The sequence below is a fragment of the Dasypus novemcinctus genome, chromosome 29, assembly GCF_030445035.2.
Source record: "Dasypus novemcinctus isolate mDasNov1 chromosome 29, mDasNov1.1.hap2, whole genome shotgun sequence".
NCBI lineage: Eukaryota > Metazoa > Chordata > Mammalia > Cingulata > Dasypodidae > Dasypus > Dasypus novemcinctus.
In genome coordinates this window covers 26,578,719-26,592,560 of record NC_080701.1, presented here as the reverse complement: position 1 = coordinate 26,592,560, position 13,842 = coordinate 26,578,719, and the positions used below count along the sequence as shown (strand labels likewise).

The 13,842-nt window shown below is 49.0% G+C and overlaps 1 protein-coding gene across 1 annotated transcript; it reads left to right on the top strand.

Moving 5' to 3' along the window:
* Nucleotides 1-9,915: 9,915 nt before the first annotated feature.
* Nucleotides 9,916-13,138, top strand: DKK4 (dickkopf WNT signaling pathway inhibitor 4). The gene is made up of 4 exons (XM_004481696.2): nucleotides 9,916-10,026; nucleotides 11,257-11,407; nucleotides 11,909-12,061; nucleotides 12,888-13,138. Exons 1-4 carry the CDS (start codon nucleotides 9,916-9,918, stop codon nucleotides 13,136-13,138), a joined length of 666 nt encoding a protein of 221 aa, XP_004481753.1.
* The last annotated feature ends 704 nt before the right edge of the window (nucleotides 13,139-13,842 follow it).

The window sequence follows — 13,842 nt, the reverse complement described above, 5'->3', positions numbered from 1 at the left end:
CATCTTTTCTGAATCCCAGGATCCAGAGCAAAAGAAGGCAGAACCCGTTTGGCCCGCTGGGAAGAGGCTGCAGGCCAGCAGGACTCCCCTTTTCTTGCTCTCTCCCTGAGACAGGCCTCCTGAAATGTGTGGACTCCCCAGGGGATGTCCACTCTCTGCCCCCCAGAGTGGCACACGGTCTCAGGCCAGGCAGGTAATGCCAACCGCCTCACCTGCAGGGGCCTTTGGGCCGACGGGGAGCAAAAGACGCGCATGGAAGGGGTCCCAGGAGCTGCTGGGGCAGCTCGGAAAGGGCAAGCCCGGCGCGGCTGCGATGTTCCCTGCACACAGCAGTGTGGGGAAGCTCTCACCCACCCAGGCAGCGAGCCCGGCAAAGAGGCCCGTTCAGTGACCGGTTCAGAGTGTGAAGGGAAAAGAAGGCGCTGCCTTTCGCACAGGCGGAGCAAATGCATTTGGGTACAGAGCCAAACTTATTAGAGAAGTTGCTCGGGACCCCAGAAGCTGGGGAGGGAGAGGAGCAGGGAGCGTGGAGCGTGCAGAGCTGGCTGCAGCCTGGCTGGAGCCTGTCCTCCTGGCCCCTCCTTTCCCTGCCGCCCTCCACAGTCCTTCCAGCCTCTCGCCAGGACACCAGAGAAGGGCCCAGCGCTTGGCTCCTGGAGACGCTTCCGATCACAAACCCACACGCCAGAGGCCACTGCCTCCATGTGGACAGCTACCACCCGGTGACAGAGGTCGACCTGACGACACCATCCGATCGCGGAGGACGTTTGGGTTGGGGGAACAGAGACACAGTAAGTGTGGTTGGTTAAAGGGATGCCAAGGGAAGAGGAAAAAAAGAGAAATAAATCAAGACAGAGGAGAAAGCATCAAATGATGAAAAAGAATATGGGAGACGAGGTGTGAATGGAAGATGATTTATTGGGGAAAAAAAAGAATGGGAAAAGATGTGGCTCAAGCCGTTGTGCACCCGCCTCCCACATGGGAGGTCCCAGGTTCGGTTCCCAGTGCCTCCCAAAGGAAACAAAAAAGTCAACAAGCAAGACAACGAGCAAAACAGACGAGGGAACCAATTCAGGGGAGCAGACGTGGCTCAGTGGTGGAGTGCTGGCCTTCTGCATACAGGATCCCAGTGTCAATCCCCAGTCCCACTACGTCAAAAAGAAAAAAGAAATAGGGACAGGGCGCCACGCAATTTTATAAGTTTCTGTTCCTCTAATGCCTTCTACCTTTCGAGCACTATTTGCTATTAAATTACAATAAAGAGAATAAAGCAGTGGACTCTATGAAACATGCTTTGCTTTGAAGGAGAATGAAGGACTTTCATAAAACCGTAAGACTGAAGGGATCTCAAGAAGTCAGTCTTTTTTTTTTTTTTTAAAGATTTATTTATTTATTTAATTCCCCCCCCTCCCCTGGTTGTCTGTTCTCTGTGTCTTTTTGCTGCGTCTTGTTTCTTTGTCCGCTTCTGTTGTCGTCAGCGGCACGGGAAGTGTGGGCAGCGCCATTCCTGGGCAGGCTGCTCTTTCTTTTCACGCTGGGCGGCTTTCCTCACGGGCGCACTCCTTGCGCGTGGGGCTTCCCCACGCCGGGGACACCCTTGCGTGGCATGGCACTCCTTGCGCGCATCAGCACTGCGCATGGCCAGCTCCACACGGGTCAAGGAGGCCCGGGGTTTGAACCGTGGACCTCCCATATGGTAGACGGACGCCCTAACCACTGGGCCAAAGTCCGTTTCCCCAAGAAGTCAGTCTTAAACTACTCTAGAAACATAAATATAATTACAGTTCAGTGTGTTTTTTTAAAGATTTATTTTTTATTTCTTTCTTTCTCTCCCCTCCCCCGTCCCATTGTCAGCTCTCTGTGTCCATTCGCTGTGTGTTCTTTTGTGTTCCCTTGCATTCTTGTCAGCGCCACTGGGAATCTATGTTTCTTTTTGTTGCGTCATCTTGCTGTGTCAGCTCTCTGTGTGTGCAGTGCCACTCCTGGGCAGGCTGCGCTTTTTATCGCGCAGGGTGGCTCTCCGTACGGGGTGCACTCCTTACAGGGGGGACATCCCTGCATGGTAGGGCACTCCTTGCACACACCAGCACTGCACGTGGGCCAGCTCACCACATGAGTCAGGAGGCCCTGGGTTTGAACCACGGACCTCCCATGTGGTAGGAGGGCGCTCTATCAGTTGAGCCAAATCCGCTTCCCTCGGTTTTTTAAATACAAAATTTCACACACATGATATGTCAAATCCTGCTGGGACACATCGGTGAAAGAACACCACAATTACAGGGTCAGAATAAAATTGACGCACATCACCCACTTGGGCGAGTGTCAACTCACTGAGCGCGCCGTTGACAATGGAGGGTATTGCTGTGTTTTCCAAAGAATAGGTACTGAGGCATTCTACTGTCTTCTTTACCTTTCCTTACCAGCATCTGTTGTCTTCCCCCTGGTGTTTTATGTAGCATGAGTATAGCAGGGAATCTCTCCAGAGAGAGCAAAAAAGACTGGGCTCGGTGGAAGAGGCATTCAGGGTTTATCATGTCATGAAAAACAGTGTCAGATTTTTTTTTTTAAGATTTACTTATTTATTTATTTCTCTCCCCTTCCCCCCCCCCCCCCCCGACCCCGGTTGTCTGTTCTCTGTGTCTATTTGCTGCGTCTTCTTTGTCCGCTTCTGTTGTTGTCAGAGGCACGGGAATATGTGTTTCTTTTTGTTGCGTCATCTTGTTGTGTCAGCTCTCCGTGTGTGCGGCACCATTCCTGGGCAGGCTGCACTTTCTTTCGCGCTGGGCGGCTCTCCTTACGGGGCGCACTCCTTGCACGTGGGGCTCCCCTACACGGGGGACACCCCTGCGTGGCACGGCACTCCTTGCATGCATCAGCACTGCGCATGGGCCAGCTCCACACGGGTCAAGGAGGCCCGGGGATTTGAACCGTGGACCTCCTGTGTGGTAGACGGATGCCCTAACCACTGGGCCAAGTCCGCCGCCAGATTTTTTTTTTTGAGGTACATGGTAAGGATTGAACCCAGGACCTTATATGCAGGAAGCTGGTGCTCAACCACTGAGCCACATCAGCTCCCCGGAGTTGGTTTTTTCATTTGTTGGCTGGTTGTTTGGGTTTTTTGTTTGTTTTCAGAAGGTACCAGAAACTGAACCCAGGACCTCCCAGGTGGGAAGCGGGTGCTCAACCGCTCAAGCCACGTCTGCTCCCCAGATTTTCACACCAAGAAGGCAGCACCTATCCTGGAGGAGGGAAGACGCAGGGTTCTGGTGCTGTCCCCAGCCAGGTGCCAGGTGTGGCACCGGGAGACCCCGGAGGTCCTGCAGCTAGAAGGAGGCCCCCAGCCCGACGAGTTGCACAGCTGCCACCTGCTCCTGGCAAGCAGAAGCCTGGGTCGGGGGCCTCCTGGGAAACCTCCGAAGCAGCCCCCCGTGCCACGAGGAGCTGAGACGAGAGGTGACAAGAACTCCCCCAAAGCCACCCAGCTCCTGAAAGAGGTGCCCGGCCCCCAGCCCCCGCTGTCCCTGGACGCTGCCCCAGGCCACGTTGCACGACGTGTGACAAAACCCACCCCTGCACCCTGGCAAGGGGCGAGCTTTCCCTTCGGCCCACGGGTCCCCACGTCGCCACCCACTCGGGGGACCGCAGCCCGCGCTCTTTGTCCACAGGCCCCCTCTCGGCTTTGATTTCAGGGAACATTTCCTGTGAGACTCTGCCAAAGGCTTTGTTGCAGCTACTTTGATTTTCCTTCTAAGAAAAGGGAAATTTATGGGCGCTCAAACTGGTTTTGACACAGGAGCCATAACAAATAAAAATTGCCGTGCCTAAGTGAGCATAAATCACGCGTCCTGACACCAGCGCCGGCAGCTGGGGTGCGGGCGGACCCAGGTGTCAGCTGCCCGATCCGGGCCGGCGGCCCTTACCTGGGGGCGCATCCCCCCAAGAGTGGGGTCCGACCTGCAGAGCTGCATCGGAGGCCTCTGGGGGCGTCCTCCTGGGAATTTTCGCCTCCTCTGAGCTCAGTGAAGACGGCGCGATTTCGGGGTTCTCTTGGCCCAGGGACTCACTGCAGAGCCGAGAGGATCAGCTTGAGATTTCCAGTTGAACCCGTAATCCTGGCCAGGGGGTGGCAAAACGGCAGCCTCGGGCCCCAAACTGCCTGTGAGGCCTTCCTTTGTTCTGGGGCTAAAAGGAAGCTTTTAGTGTCTCTCTTCAAAAACTAGCCACAGGGGGTGCGGATGGAGCTTGAGAGGTTGAGCGCCTGCCCCCATGTATGAGGTCCAGGGTTCCATCCCCGGTACCTCCTAAGAACAAAACATGGAAGCAGATTTGGCTCAACAGATAGAGCGTCCGCCTACCACATGGGAGGTCCGCGGTTCAAACCCCGGGCCTCCTTGACCCGTGTGGAGCTGGCCCATGCGCAGTGCTGATGCGCGCAAGGAGCGCCCTGCCACGCAGGGGTGTCCCCCGCGTAGGGGAGCCCCACGCGCAAGGAGTGCGCCCCGTAAGGAGAGCTGCCCCGTGCAAAAATAAAAGCGCAGCCTGCCCAGGAGTGGTGCCACACACACCCAGCAAGATGACGCAACAAAAAGAGACACAGATTCCCGGTGCCGCTGAGAAGAATGCAAGCGGACACAGAAGAACACACAGTGAATGGACACAGAGAGGGGACAACTGGGTGGGGGAAGGGGAGAGAAATAAATAGAAAATAAATAAATCTCTAAAGAAACAAAACCCAAAACCTGATAAAACCAACTCTCCTTGGAGAGTGGATGTAGCTCAGGGGTTGCTCACCTGCTCCTCCGTGAACAAGGTCCCGGGTTCAATCCTCCTACCTCCTAAAAGGAAAAAAAAAAAAAAAAGCCAAGTTCAAGGTGCTGTTGGAGGGGTGGGGGTGTGAATGGGCTTACAGTCTGAGTTGTGAACTTCGGGGGCCTGATCCTCGAGCCTTTCAATGGGAAACACTTTCAGAGCTTCCCTCACCACCCGGATGTCCCCTGCCCTCCCCACTGCCCCATCATCGCTAATCGCCAAATAATTGAGATGCAGGAGCCCGGAGGCCAGCGCTGCCACAGGCACCTCTTGCTGTCGTTGGCCTCCCAGCTGAGGAACGCTGCGATTACTACGGGCAAGCAGCCTTAGCAGACTTGAAATATACCCAGAGTCATTTCCCAGCGAGGACTTCCCATACCTACCCTCCTCCAAATTGCTCTGGCTTTTTAGGAGACGCGGAAACAGTCAGTCTTGCAAAGGGAGGCCCGGGGGAGGGGAGATTTTTCCTTGCCACGTGGTATTGAACAGACATCTATGGAGAGATCGCCACAGCAGGGCCACGAGTCAGGCCAGGCACTAAGGCTGATGGGATGTAGAAAGCTCTGGCCTGGAAAACGGGTGAGAGGCTGACAGTTGTTGAGGATTGCGTGATTGCCAGTTACAGGGCTAGGCACATGGCATTGTGAATGGACACATGCAATCCTCAAAAGAGAGAGACGATGGGGTAGGCACTGCTGGTCTTACAGTTGAGGATATTGCAACCTAGAAAGGTGAAGTAACTTGCCCCAGGTCACAAAGTTATAAATCCATCTATTGCTGGGGAGGAGCAGATGTGGCTCAAGTGATTGAGCTCCCACCTACCACATGGGAGGTCCTGGGTTCAGTTTCCAGTGCCTCCTGGAGAAGATGAACAAGAGTGAGCTGGCACAACGGGCAGGTGCAGCAAGCTGACACAACAAGGAGACACAAAGAGGAAAGACAATGAGAGACACAACAAAGCAGGGAGTTGAGGAGGCTTCAAGTGACTGAGTGCCTCTCTCCCACATGGGAGGTCCCAGGTTTAGTTCCTGGTGCCTCCTAAAGAGAAGACACAGAACACTCAGTGAATGGACAGGGAGAGCAGACAGTGAGCACAAAACAATGGGGGAGGGAGGGGGTAAATAAAAATAAATCTTAGGGAAGCAGATTTGGCCCAACGGATAGGGCATCCGCCTACCACATGGGAGGTTCAAGGTTCAAACCCCAGGCCTCCTTGACCCATGTGCTGCTGGCCCATGCTCAGTGCTGATGTGCACAAGGAGTGCTGTGCCACACAGGGGTGTCCCCCGCGTAGGGGAGCCCCACACACAAGGAGTGTGCCCCGTAAGGAGAGCCACCCAGCGCGAAAGAAAGTGCAGCCTACTGAGGAGAGGCACTGCACACACGGAGAGCTGACGCAACAGAAAGAGACACAGATCTCTGCAGAAGAACGCACAGCGAAGGGACACAGAGAGCAGACAACTGAAGCAGAAAAGGAGAGAAATAAATAAATAAATCTTTTTTAAAAAATAAAAAAAATAGATAAATCTTTTAAAAAAAGGATGGAGAGGAGCAGATGTGGAAGCAGTTGAGCACCTGCCTCCCACCTGGGAGGACCTGGGTTTGGTCCCTGGTGCCTCCTAAAGAAGACAAGCAAACAATGAGCAGACATTGAGCCAAAACAAGCAGATAATGAGCAAAGACAATAAGCAAAAACAATGAGAAAAAAAAAAACAAAACAATGAACAAAAACAGACGAGGGAGCCATCTCAGGGCAGTGGGGGAATGTATGGAGACTCCATTATGTTCCACATGCTCAAGGCATAGGGACACACCAATGAATTAGCATGGCCCTGCCCTCATAGAGTCTATACTCTAGTTGTCGAGACAAATTAAGTAGACAGACAATAGCCATCGAGTTTTAAAGTGCCCTGCCCAGGGAGCTAGGGGAAACCAGACTGGCGGTCAGATGGGGTCTCCTGACTGCAAAGCCCCCTCCTGCAGTCCTGAGAGAGAGAACCGTGCTTTCCAGTCTTGTCCCCACGCCTTCTGGAACCTGCTGGTAGCCGCATCCACTCTCCTGTCTCTGGGAGGCAAAACGGAGAGCGCCGTGCGCGGGGGAAATGGTGGCTGATCTTTATTAGGTATCCCCGCTTGGGGACCCAGCAAACGGCGGGCCAGCTGGCTAGCTCTTCTCACGGTAAACTGTTATCCTGCCCCGTGCCCCGCTTCTCGCCCTGAGTTCCCTGTGCTCAGTGCCATCGCCACCCACCCGACCTGCGAAATTAGAAGCGTCAGAGTTGACTTCACCTCTTCCTTCCCAGCAACCCCTCAACGCCCCCGACGAAGGACCTGAGCCGACTTGCAAAAGCCCTTCCTTTCCTTGCGTCCCATCGGCCATCGCACCTGACTCCTAAGTGATCTTCCAGCTTCTCCTCTTCCCACGATAACCCTAGCTCCACACAGCCTCTAGCACTGTCTTCCTAAAAAGTAAATTAGACCACGCCATTTCCAAGTCCAAATATCTTCAATGGCTTTCCATTGCATGGAGAACAAAGTCCAGTTTCCTTAGTGTGGCCTCTCAGGTTCTCCACGGTCTAGCTTCATCTCCCGCCACCACCTGCCCCAGCCACGCTAGGACCTAACGGCACCCCCTGCCTCTGCGCGTGCTTCACCCTCTGCCTAGGAAAGCCTATTCCCTGCTTCTCAACCTAGAAAACTCCTACTCATCCCACAAAACCCAGCTCAAATATAACCTCTTCTGTGAACACAGCCTCTCATTGCTCCTGAAAGCTTAAATCGCACCCTCGGCAAGCCTCCTGCCCTGCACGTATATACTTTTATTTTAGCGTTTGTCACTGTATATTGAAGTCACCCATACATATACGCCTTCTGGCAGGACCCTAGCACCTCAGGCAAGGCTAAATCCCCGGGCTGTGCATTTTAGTCCCAACCTCACACCACGGGGTCGGCTACATAGTAAGTGCTGCATGAACGTTTGTGCTGTGTGTCAGGATTTCCCGTCAGCCCTTTGGTCTGTGTAGGTCGCCGAGGTCTTTGGTACCTGGACCTCACAGGAAGCAGAAAGGGTCCAGCAGAGAGAGAACGTTTGATCCTTGGTCAGAGCTGTCCAACTTCAGAATCGACTCTGTTGGGGAGCAGATGTGGCTCAAGAGGTTGGGTGCCTGCTTCCTCCATGGCGAGTCCTGGGTTCAGTCCCCCGAGCCTCCTAAAAAACAAACGACAAGCAAACAAATGGAAAAACAAAAACAAACAACTCAGGGGAGCCAGTGTGCCTGAGCGGTTGAGCGCCGGCTTCCCATGTGTGAGGATTCAGTTCAATTCCCAGCACCAGTACAACAACAACAACAACAACAAAAAGCCCTCTGTAACACCCTTAGTAACCACCCTTATCACATTAGCAAAGGCTATTTGATGTCAGTTTAAGTGAAAAAAGAAGTCCTTGAAGAAGTAGCTCCTTTTGCGCCATGTGAGTCGTAGACGAGCAAAACCGACTCAAGGAAGAGAACCAAGTGTCGGCAAGACTCACGTCACCGCATCAGCTTCTCGGTGGCATGGGGCACTGTACACAGTGGGCGTCAAAACTGAGCTTGTTCTCCTCGCAAAGAACATCCAGACACATCGCAATGGCCGGATGCTAAGTTGGGAGACCCGGTAATACTAAGATTATTATTTATAACATAAGCAGGATGCATTTTTGGATTTCCTCAGGTGGGAGGTCCTGGGATGAGTCTACTCTGAGAACAATGAAAACAATGGTGCGAATAAAAAGGAATTTTCTTTGACCTGGTCTAGATCATTCAACTCTTGAACTACATAAGGCAGGGGTAAAATTATGTGACTTCTCAAGCAGGAGGGGGGGACATCAGACAAAAAAAGGATGAAGCAGAAATTTTTAAAAAATTCAAATTAGTTAATAAATGCTGGGCAAGGAGAGAATGATTTGATTTACATTGATAAGTACCTGGGTACATATGTATCAAGGGGAACTCTGAAAAAGGGCCCGGCATGATACAAACAGTACTCATCTTTTTTCCTTTCTGTTTTCTGAGTTAAAAAAAAATTTTTTTTTAATAAACATGAGCACCTATTTTTATTATCTGAAGAAAAGTTCAAAATTAGCAAATTGGGAACTGTCAGATATTCCTCCTGCAATCAGCTAGAAACTGGAGACCCGTTCTGCTTAAGTCAATTAACACAGTGCAAGACAAATGAAATACATTGGTCATAAAATGGATCGAAAGCCTCCCACTGAGTTGTACACATTTGGACAAAATGGATTTTCTGTGGTTGTCTCCGTCATCCAAAAAGATTTTTATAAACCCCATTATTTCCCTAATGAAACAACTCTCACTTCAAACAGCTGAGTTTTCATTTTAAGGAGAGTAATTTCCCACTCGACATTTAATAGGAACAGGTGCTGTTATGTTCATAGCTTTTAAGCTTTTGGGATTTTTACATCTGGATGCCCGAGTTAGTCAGAAGGCATTTTCTCTCTTTTCTGCCTCCCCTATCTGCAGCGGAGTTTAAAGATTCTCAGTGTGTTTTGTAACTCGTTCGTTTTTGGCATCCTCTGGAACACATATTGGCACATATGATTCATCCTTTCTTTGAGCACAATTAACTGTGAAAACAGATCTTAGAACAAATGCCCTCACCCCCTAAAGGATTATTGACGGTAGGAAATGCAGGTGATTATCAGAGTTTGCCTTTGATACCGACATCCTGCTCTTCTGCTCCCTTTTGAACTAACTTTGATATGCAATAATTAAGAGGGATTCAACGCCCCGAGCAGAAGCTCGTGGCCCGGCCTCTTCTCTCCTTCTCTGGAGTCCTTGTTTTGAACTATTGATCAAACAGATTTGAAAGGATTTGTTGAAGCCTGTGTGGGCTGAGAAGGAAGGAAACGAGGGGAGAGGGAGGAGAGCGGCGGGGGGTGCACCTGCTATAAAGAGCTCAGGCGGGAGCCGGCCGGGCAGACGCGCTGGGCTCAGGTCCACGCCTCGCCAAGGACCGCTTCTCCTGCCGAAAAGCCAGCAGGCGAAGGCTGCTGTGGGTTCACGCGGGCCCCCCTCGCAGGACATACCTGCCCCGGGCGCCGCAAGGATGGCCGTGGCGCTTCTGCTGGCCCTGGGCTGCTTCTGCTCCCCCCTGGCAGCTCTCGTCCTGGATTTCAACAACATCAAGAACTCCGCCGACGTGCAAGGCGCTCGCAAGGTAAAGGGCCCTCCTGGCGGGTGGGGAGTTGTGTTTAGGCTCAGGTGCGCCCTTCCTTATCTAGAAGGTAAATTGGATTGATTTAGGAAGTGGGGAGCCACCCGGCTAGAACCCAATTGCCTTAGCAATAACTTATTAAATAAACAAAATGGCTTTTCAGAGCATTCAGTTATAAATTTGCCTATAGATGAGGAGGAAACGAATATTTAGAAAATTCTACCACATGCCAGGCCTTTCATATATAATTCATATCTCATTTTAATCTTCCTCACAACTCGAGGTAGGTGTCATACCTCCTAATTACAGATGAAGAAACTAAGACTCAGAGATGTTAAGGAATTTGCTTCAGGGTCACACAGCCAGTGAATATGGGAGTTGGAATTTAAATGGGAGTGTCATGGCACATTCTCAATGCCCCTAATATCACAGAATTATTTTGAGGGTCACTTCAGATATAGATGAAAATGCATCAACTGTGGATGGTATCTCTTTGTCTGTGTCAATGAGATGTACTAAAAATAAAAGGACGGTTCACTTGTGTAAGCTCTCAGAGGTCTGCTCAGCAAACGGAAGCAGTGATTAATGGAATTCACTAGAATGAAAAATCAAATAGGAATGCCCCAAACAGCAACATTACATTTAATTAAACTGTAGCACAGGGGAGCAGATGTAGCTCAAGTGGTTGAGCACCTGCTTCTCATGTTCCTGGGTTCGGTCCCCTGTACCTTTCTAAAAACAAACAAAAACAAGTGAGAAAACCAGCTCTCACCGGGGAGCAGGTGTAGCTCAGTGGTTGAGTCACTGCTTCCCGTGTATGAGGTCCTGGGTTCAATCCCCAGTACTCCTAAAAAAAAAAAGAGTAAAACTGTAGCACACCTTCTAGAGTTAGTGAATAATTCTCATCATCGTCTGTAAAACCCACAGGGGGAAACATTTCCTTCTCTTTTCACAAGGAATATAAGAAAAGAAAATTCTGAGTTTTACAAGTAGGACAATTTCTCAAACACAAATAACCTTAACAGCACCTGGGTGCTTCACTGGGGATTTGATCTCCCCTTTGTGGGAGAAAACTAATCTTCCTGACAGTTTGAGATGCCACCTAAGGTTTGTCACATCACAGCATTGCGTTCCACCACGATTTGACTTCTTCCACATCCTGCCTTGAGTAAAAGGCGTTTTATATCTTTTGGGTGGCCTGCCCTTGTTGGTGACAGCAGTTTCCCTTCACAGGGTTCACAGTGCTTGTCTGACAGGGATTGCAATACCAGAAAATTCTGCCTCAAGCTCCACGATGAGAAGCCGTTCTGTGCGACGTGTCGTGGGCTACGGAGGAGGTGCCAGCGCAACGCCATGTGCTGCCCGGGGACGCTCTGTCTAAATGGTAAGCCAACCCAGACCCTCGCGGGGCGGCTTTGCTTCCATGAACGGTGGTTTTTATCTTTATTTTTAATTATTTTTGAACAGGGGTTTTTAAAGTAGACAGCACCTGAATCTCATCATGACAGACCTTCTCTCTAAAGATTTCCTGGGTTCACGCTTGAAGTAGATTTAATGCAGCTGCCTTTTCTTGATGCAAAAAAAAAATCTATTGCCCAGATACAATTCTTGCCAGACACGTGGAGGGGATGATTTTAAAGGAAGGATTCAGGTTGGGATCTTTCAAATTATTCCCTTTTCAGTTGGAGTCCATCAATCACTTAACTACCTTCTTTGCCGAAAGTGAGTATATAAATACTTAGTGCATGTGTTTCAGAAATCTAGAGAGTTATGTAGAAAGTGAAGGCCAAGGTGCTGCCAAACCATGTCACGGTATTATGATCAGCATGTCTGCGTTCCTGCTCCTGGAAGTGACTAACTCCGCTTTCACCTGCTTGTCCCGCAGATGTCTGCACAGCGATGGAAGATGCAGCCACCATATCAGAAAGGCAGCCCGATGACCACGACGACGTAGACACAAAAGGAATAACTGAGCATCCCGTTCAGGAAAACAAACCCAAGAGGAAGCCAAGCACGAAGAAATCACAAGGCAGTAAGGGTAAGAGAAGCGCTCTGAGGACATCTTATGGAAGGAAAACGTTCTCTCCCCCTAGGCTCTTAAGGATAGGCTGAAACTGACTTTTGATTCCTTTCCACCCCAGAAACATGTAGGGAACACGTCCCGTTTCAAATCTCTTTCCCTAAGAGGTCCTGTGGGCAGCCAGCAGGCCAGGAGGGCAGGAGAAGAGCCAGCCATAGCTGACTGGGCAGCAAGAAAACCTGCATTTAATTCAATTTTGTCCACATACAACCCTTCTACAGTCTACAATTCAACAATGGGCAATTTGCCTTTCTAGACCCCAGGATGCAAAATAAAAGAGAGGTGGAAGTAGACACAACTTTTTTTTTGTCCTTGTACAAAACATACACTTCTCTAAGATGAGGCTTTTGGCAAAGTTGTAGTCTCAAATTCCTATCTTTGGCATAAAATAACCGGAACGTTTGAAGTTGGTCAAGTGACCATTCTTGTTTGTGTCTTCAGGTTAACCGGCTCTTTTCATAAGTAATGGTCTCTCTTTGTATCAGTATAAATTCCATTTAAGAAAACATTGCTGAGTGATACTTATTTCCTTTCTCAAGAATGGAAATTGCACATTTCTTTGGTAAATGTTTTAACTATATAAGACAGATGAAATTCTGTCCAGTAGGGCTGGAGTTTCCATTTTACTACTGCTTTTAGCCTAGGCCCTAACTATGACTGCCTGCTGTTTCCGTCTGTGCTTTGTGGCCGCCAGTCGCATACCCCATGTCTTTACCCCTGTAGGAATTCCCCCACATGCCACTTTTGCCATTTTTTGCTAATGACCCCATTAATCTTGTTACAGGACAAGAAGGAGAAAGCTGTCTTAGAACTTTTGACTGTGGACCTGGACTTTGCTGTGCTCGTCATTTTTGGACCAAAATTTGCAAACCAGTCCTCTTGGAGGGACAGGTCTGCTCAAGGAGAGGTCACAAAGATACGGCTCAAGCTCCAGAAATTTTCCAGCGTTGTGACTGCGGTCCTGGACTATTATGTCGAAGTCAAGTTATTGGCAATCGACAACACGCACGGTTAAGAGTATGTCAAAAAATCTAAAAAAACTATAAATATTTCAGAATAAGGAAGAATCCTCCTTGTATTCTAGTGGAAATCTCAGACATTAATTTAAATTTTTTTTTCTGTACAAATATCTCTTAAAATAAGATCTTGTAGCAGCTGATATGAACAGAAGCTAGAGAGCTTGGAGATGCTACCTTGTGATAAACACAAAATAGCTTTGTTTTTTTGTATATTTCTCCAGAAAACTGCTATGTTCCTGTAACAAAAAAAAATTTAATTTGATCTAGTGACTCAATTGGTTTTAAATAAATTTTTAAGTAATTTTTGATGAAGGGTTGGTACTGACAGCAGCTTGGAGAAGGAAAAAAAAAAAGATGGTATCTGAAATTAAAAGTGAATGAATTTTTGTATCTTACCAGTGAAAATTATCACAGTAAATATTATATTTTTCTTTAAAAACCCTATTGTTTATTTTCCTTCATTTACTGGAAGGAAAATCCCATTTTACTACAAAATAATTTGCTCAATAAAGAAAACTCAAAAGGTAGTAACATCTCATATTTATATAGCTCTTTAGAAGTTATAAAGCATTTTCATGTATTTTGTTTCCAATAGTTTTACTTACCACTTGTTAACTTTTTACACTTTATATATTTATATGTAATTTTTCTATTCGAAAGCTGGAGCTTTCAAAGAGTGTCTTTATTTACATATTTTGACTGTTTGTAATTAAAAGTTAC

Excerpts from the sequence above, each read along its gene's own strand:
- DKK4 (XM_004481696.2), top strand. The coding sequence starts at position 9,916 with ATGGCCGTGGCGCTTCTGCTGGCCCTGGGCTGCTTCTGCTCCCCCCTG. Across the intron at positions 10,027-11,256 it reads ACGTGCAAGGCGCTCGCAAG|GGTTCACAGTGCTTGTCTGA; the intron begins GTAAAGGGCCCT and ends TTCCCTTCACAG. Across the intron at positions 11,408-11,908 it reads GGGGACGCTCTGTCTAAATG|ATGTCTGCACAGCGATGGAA; the intron begins GTAAGCCAACCC and ends CTTGTCCCGCAG.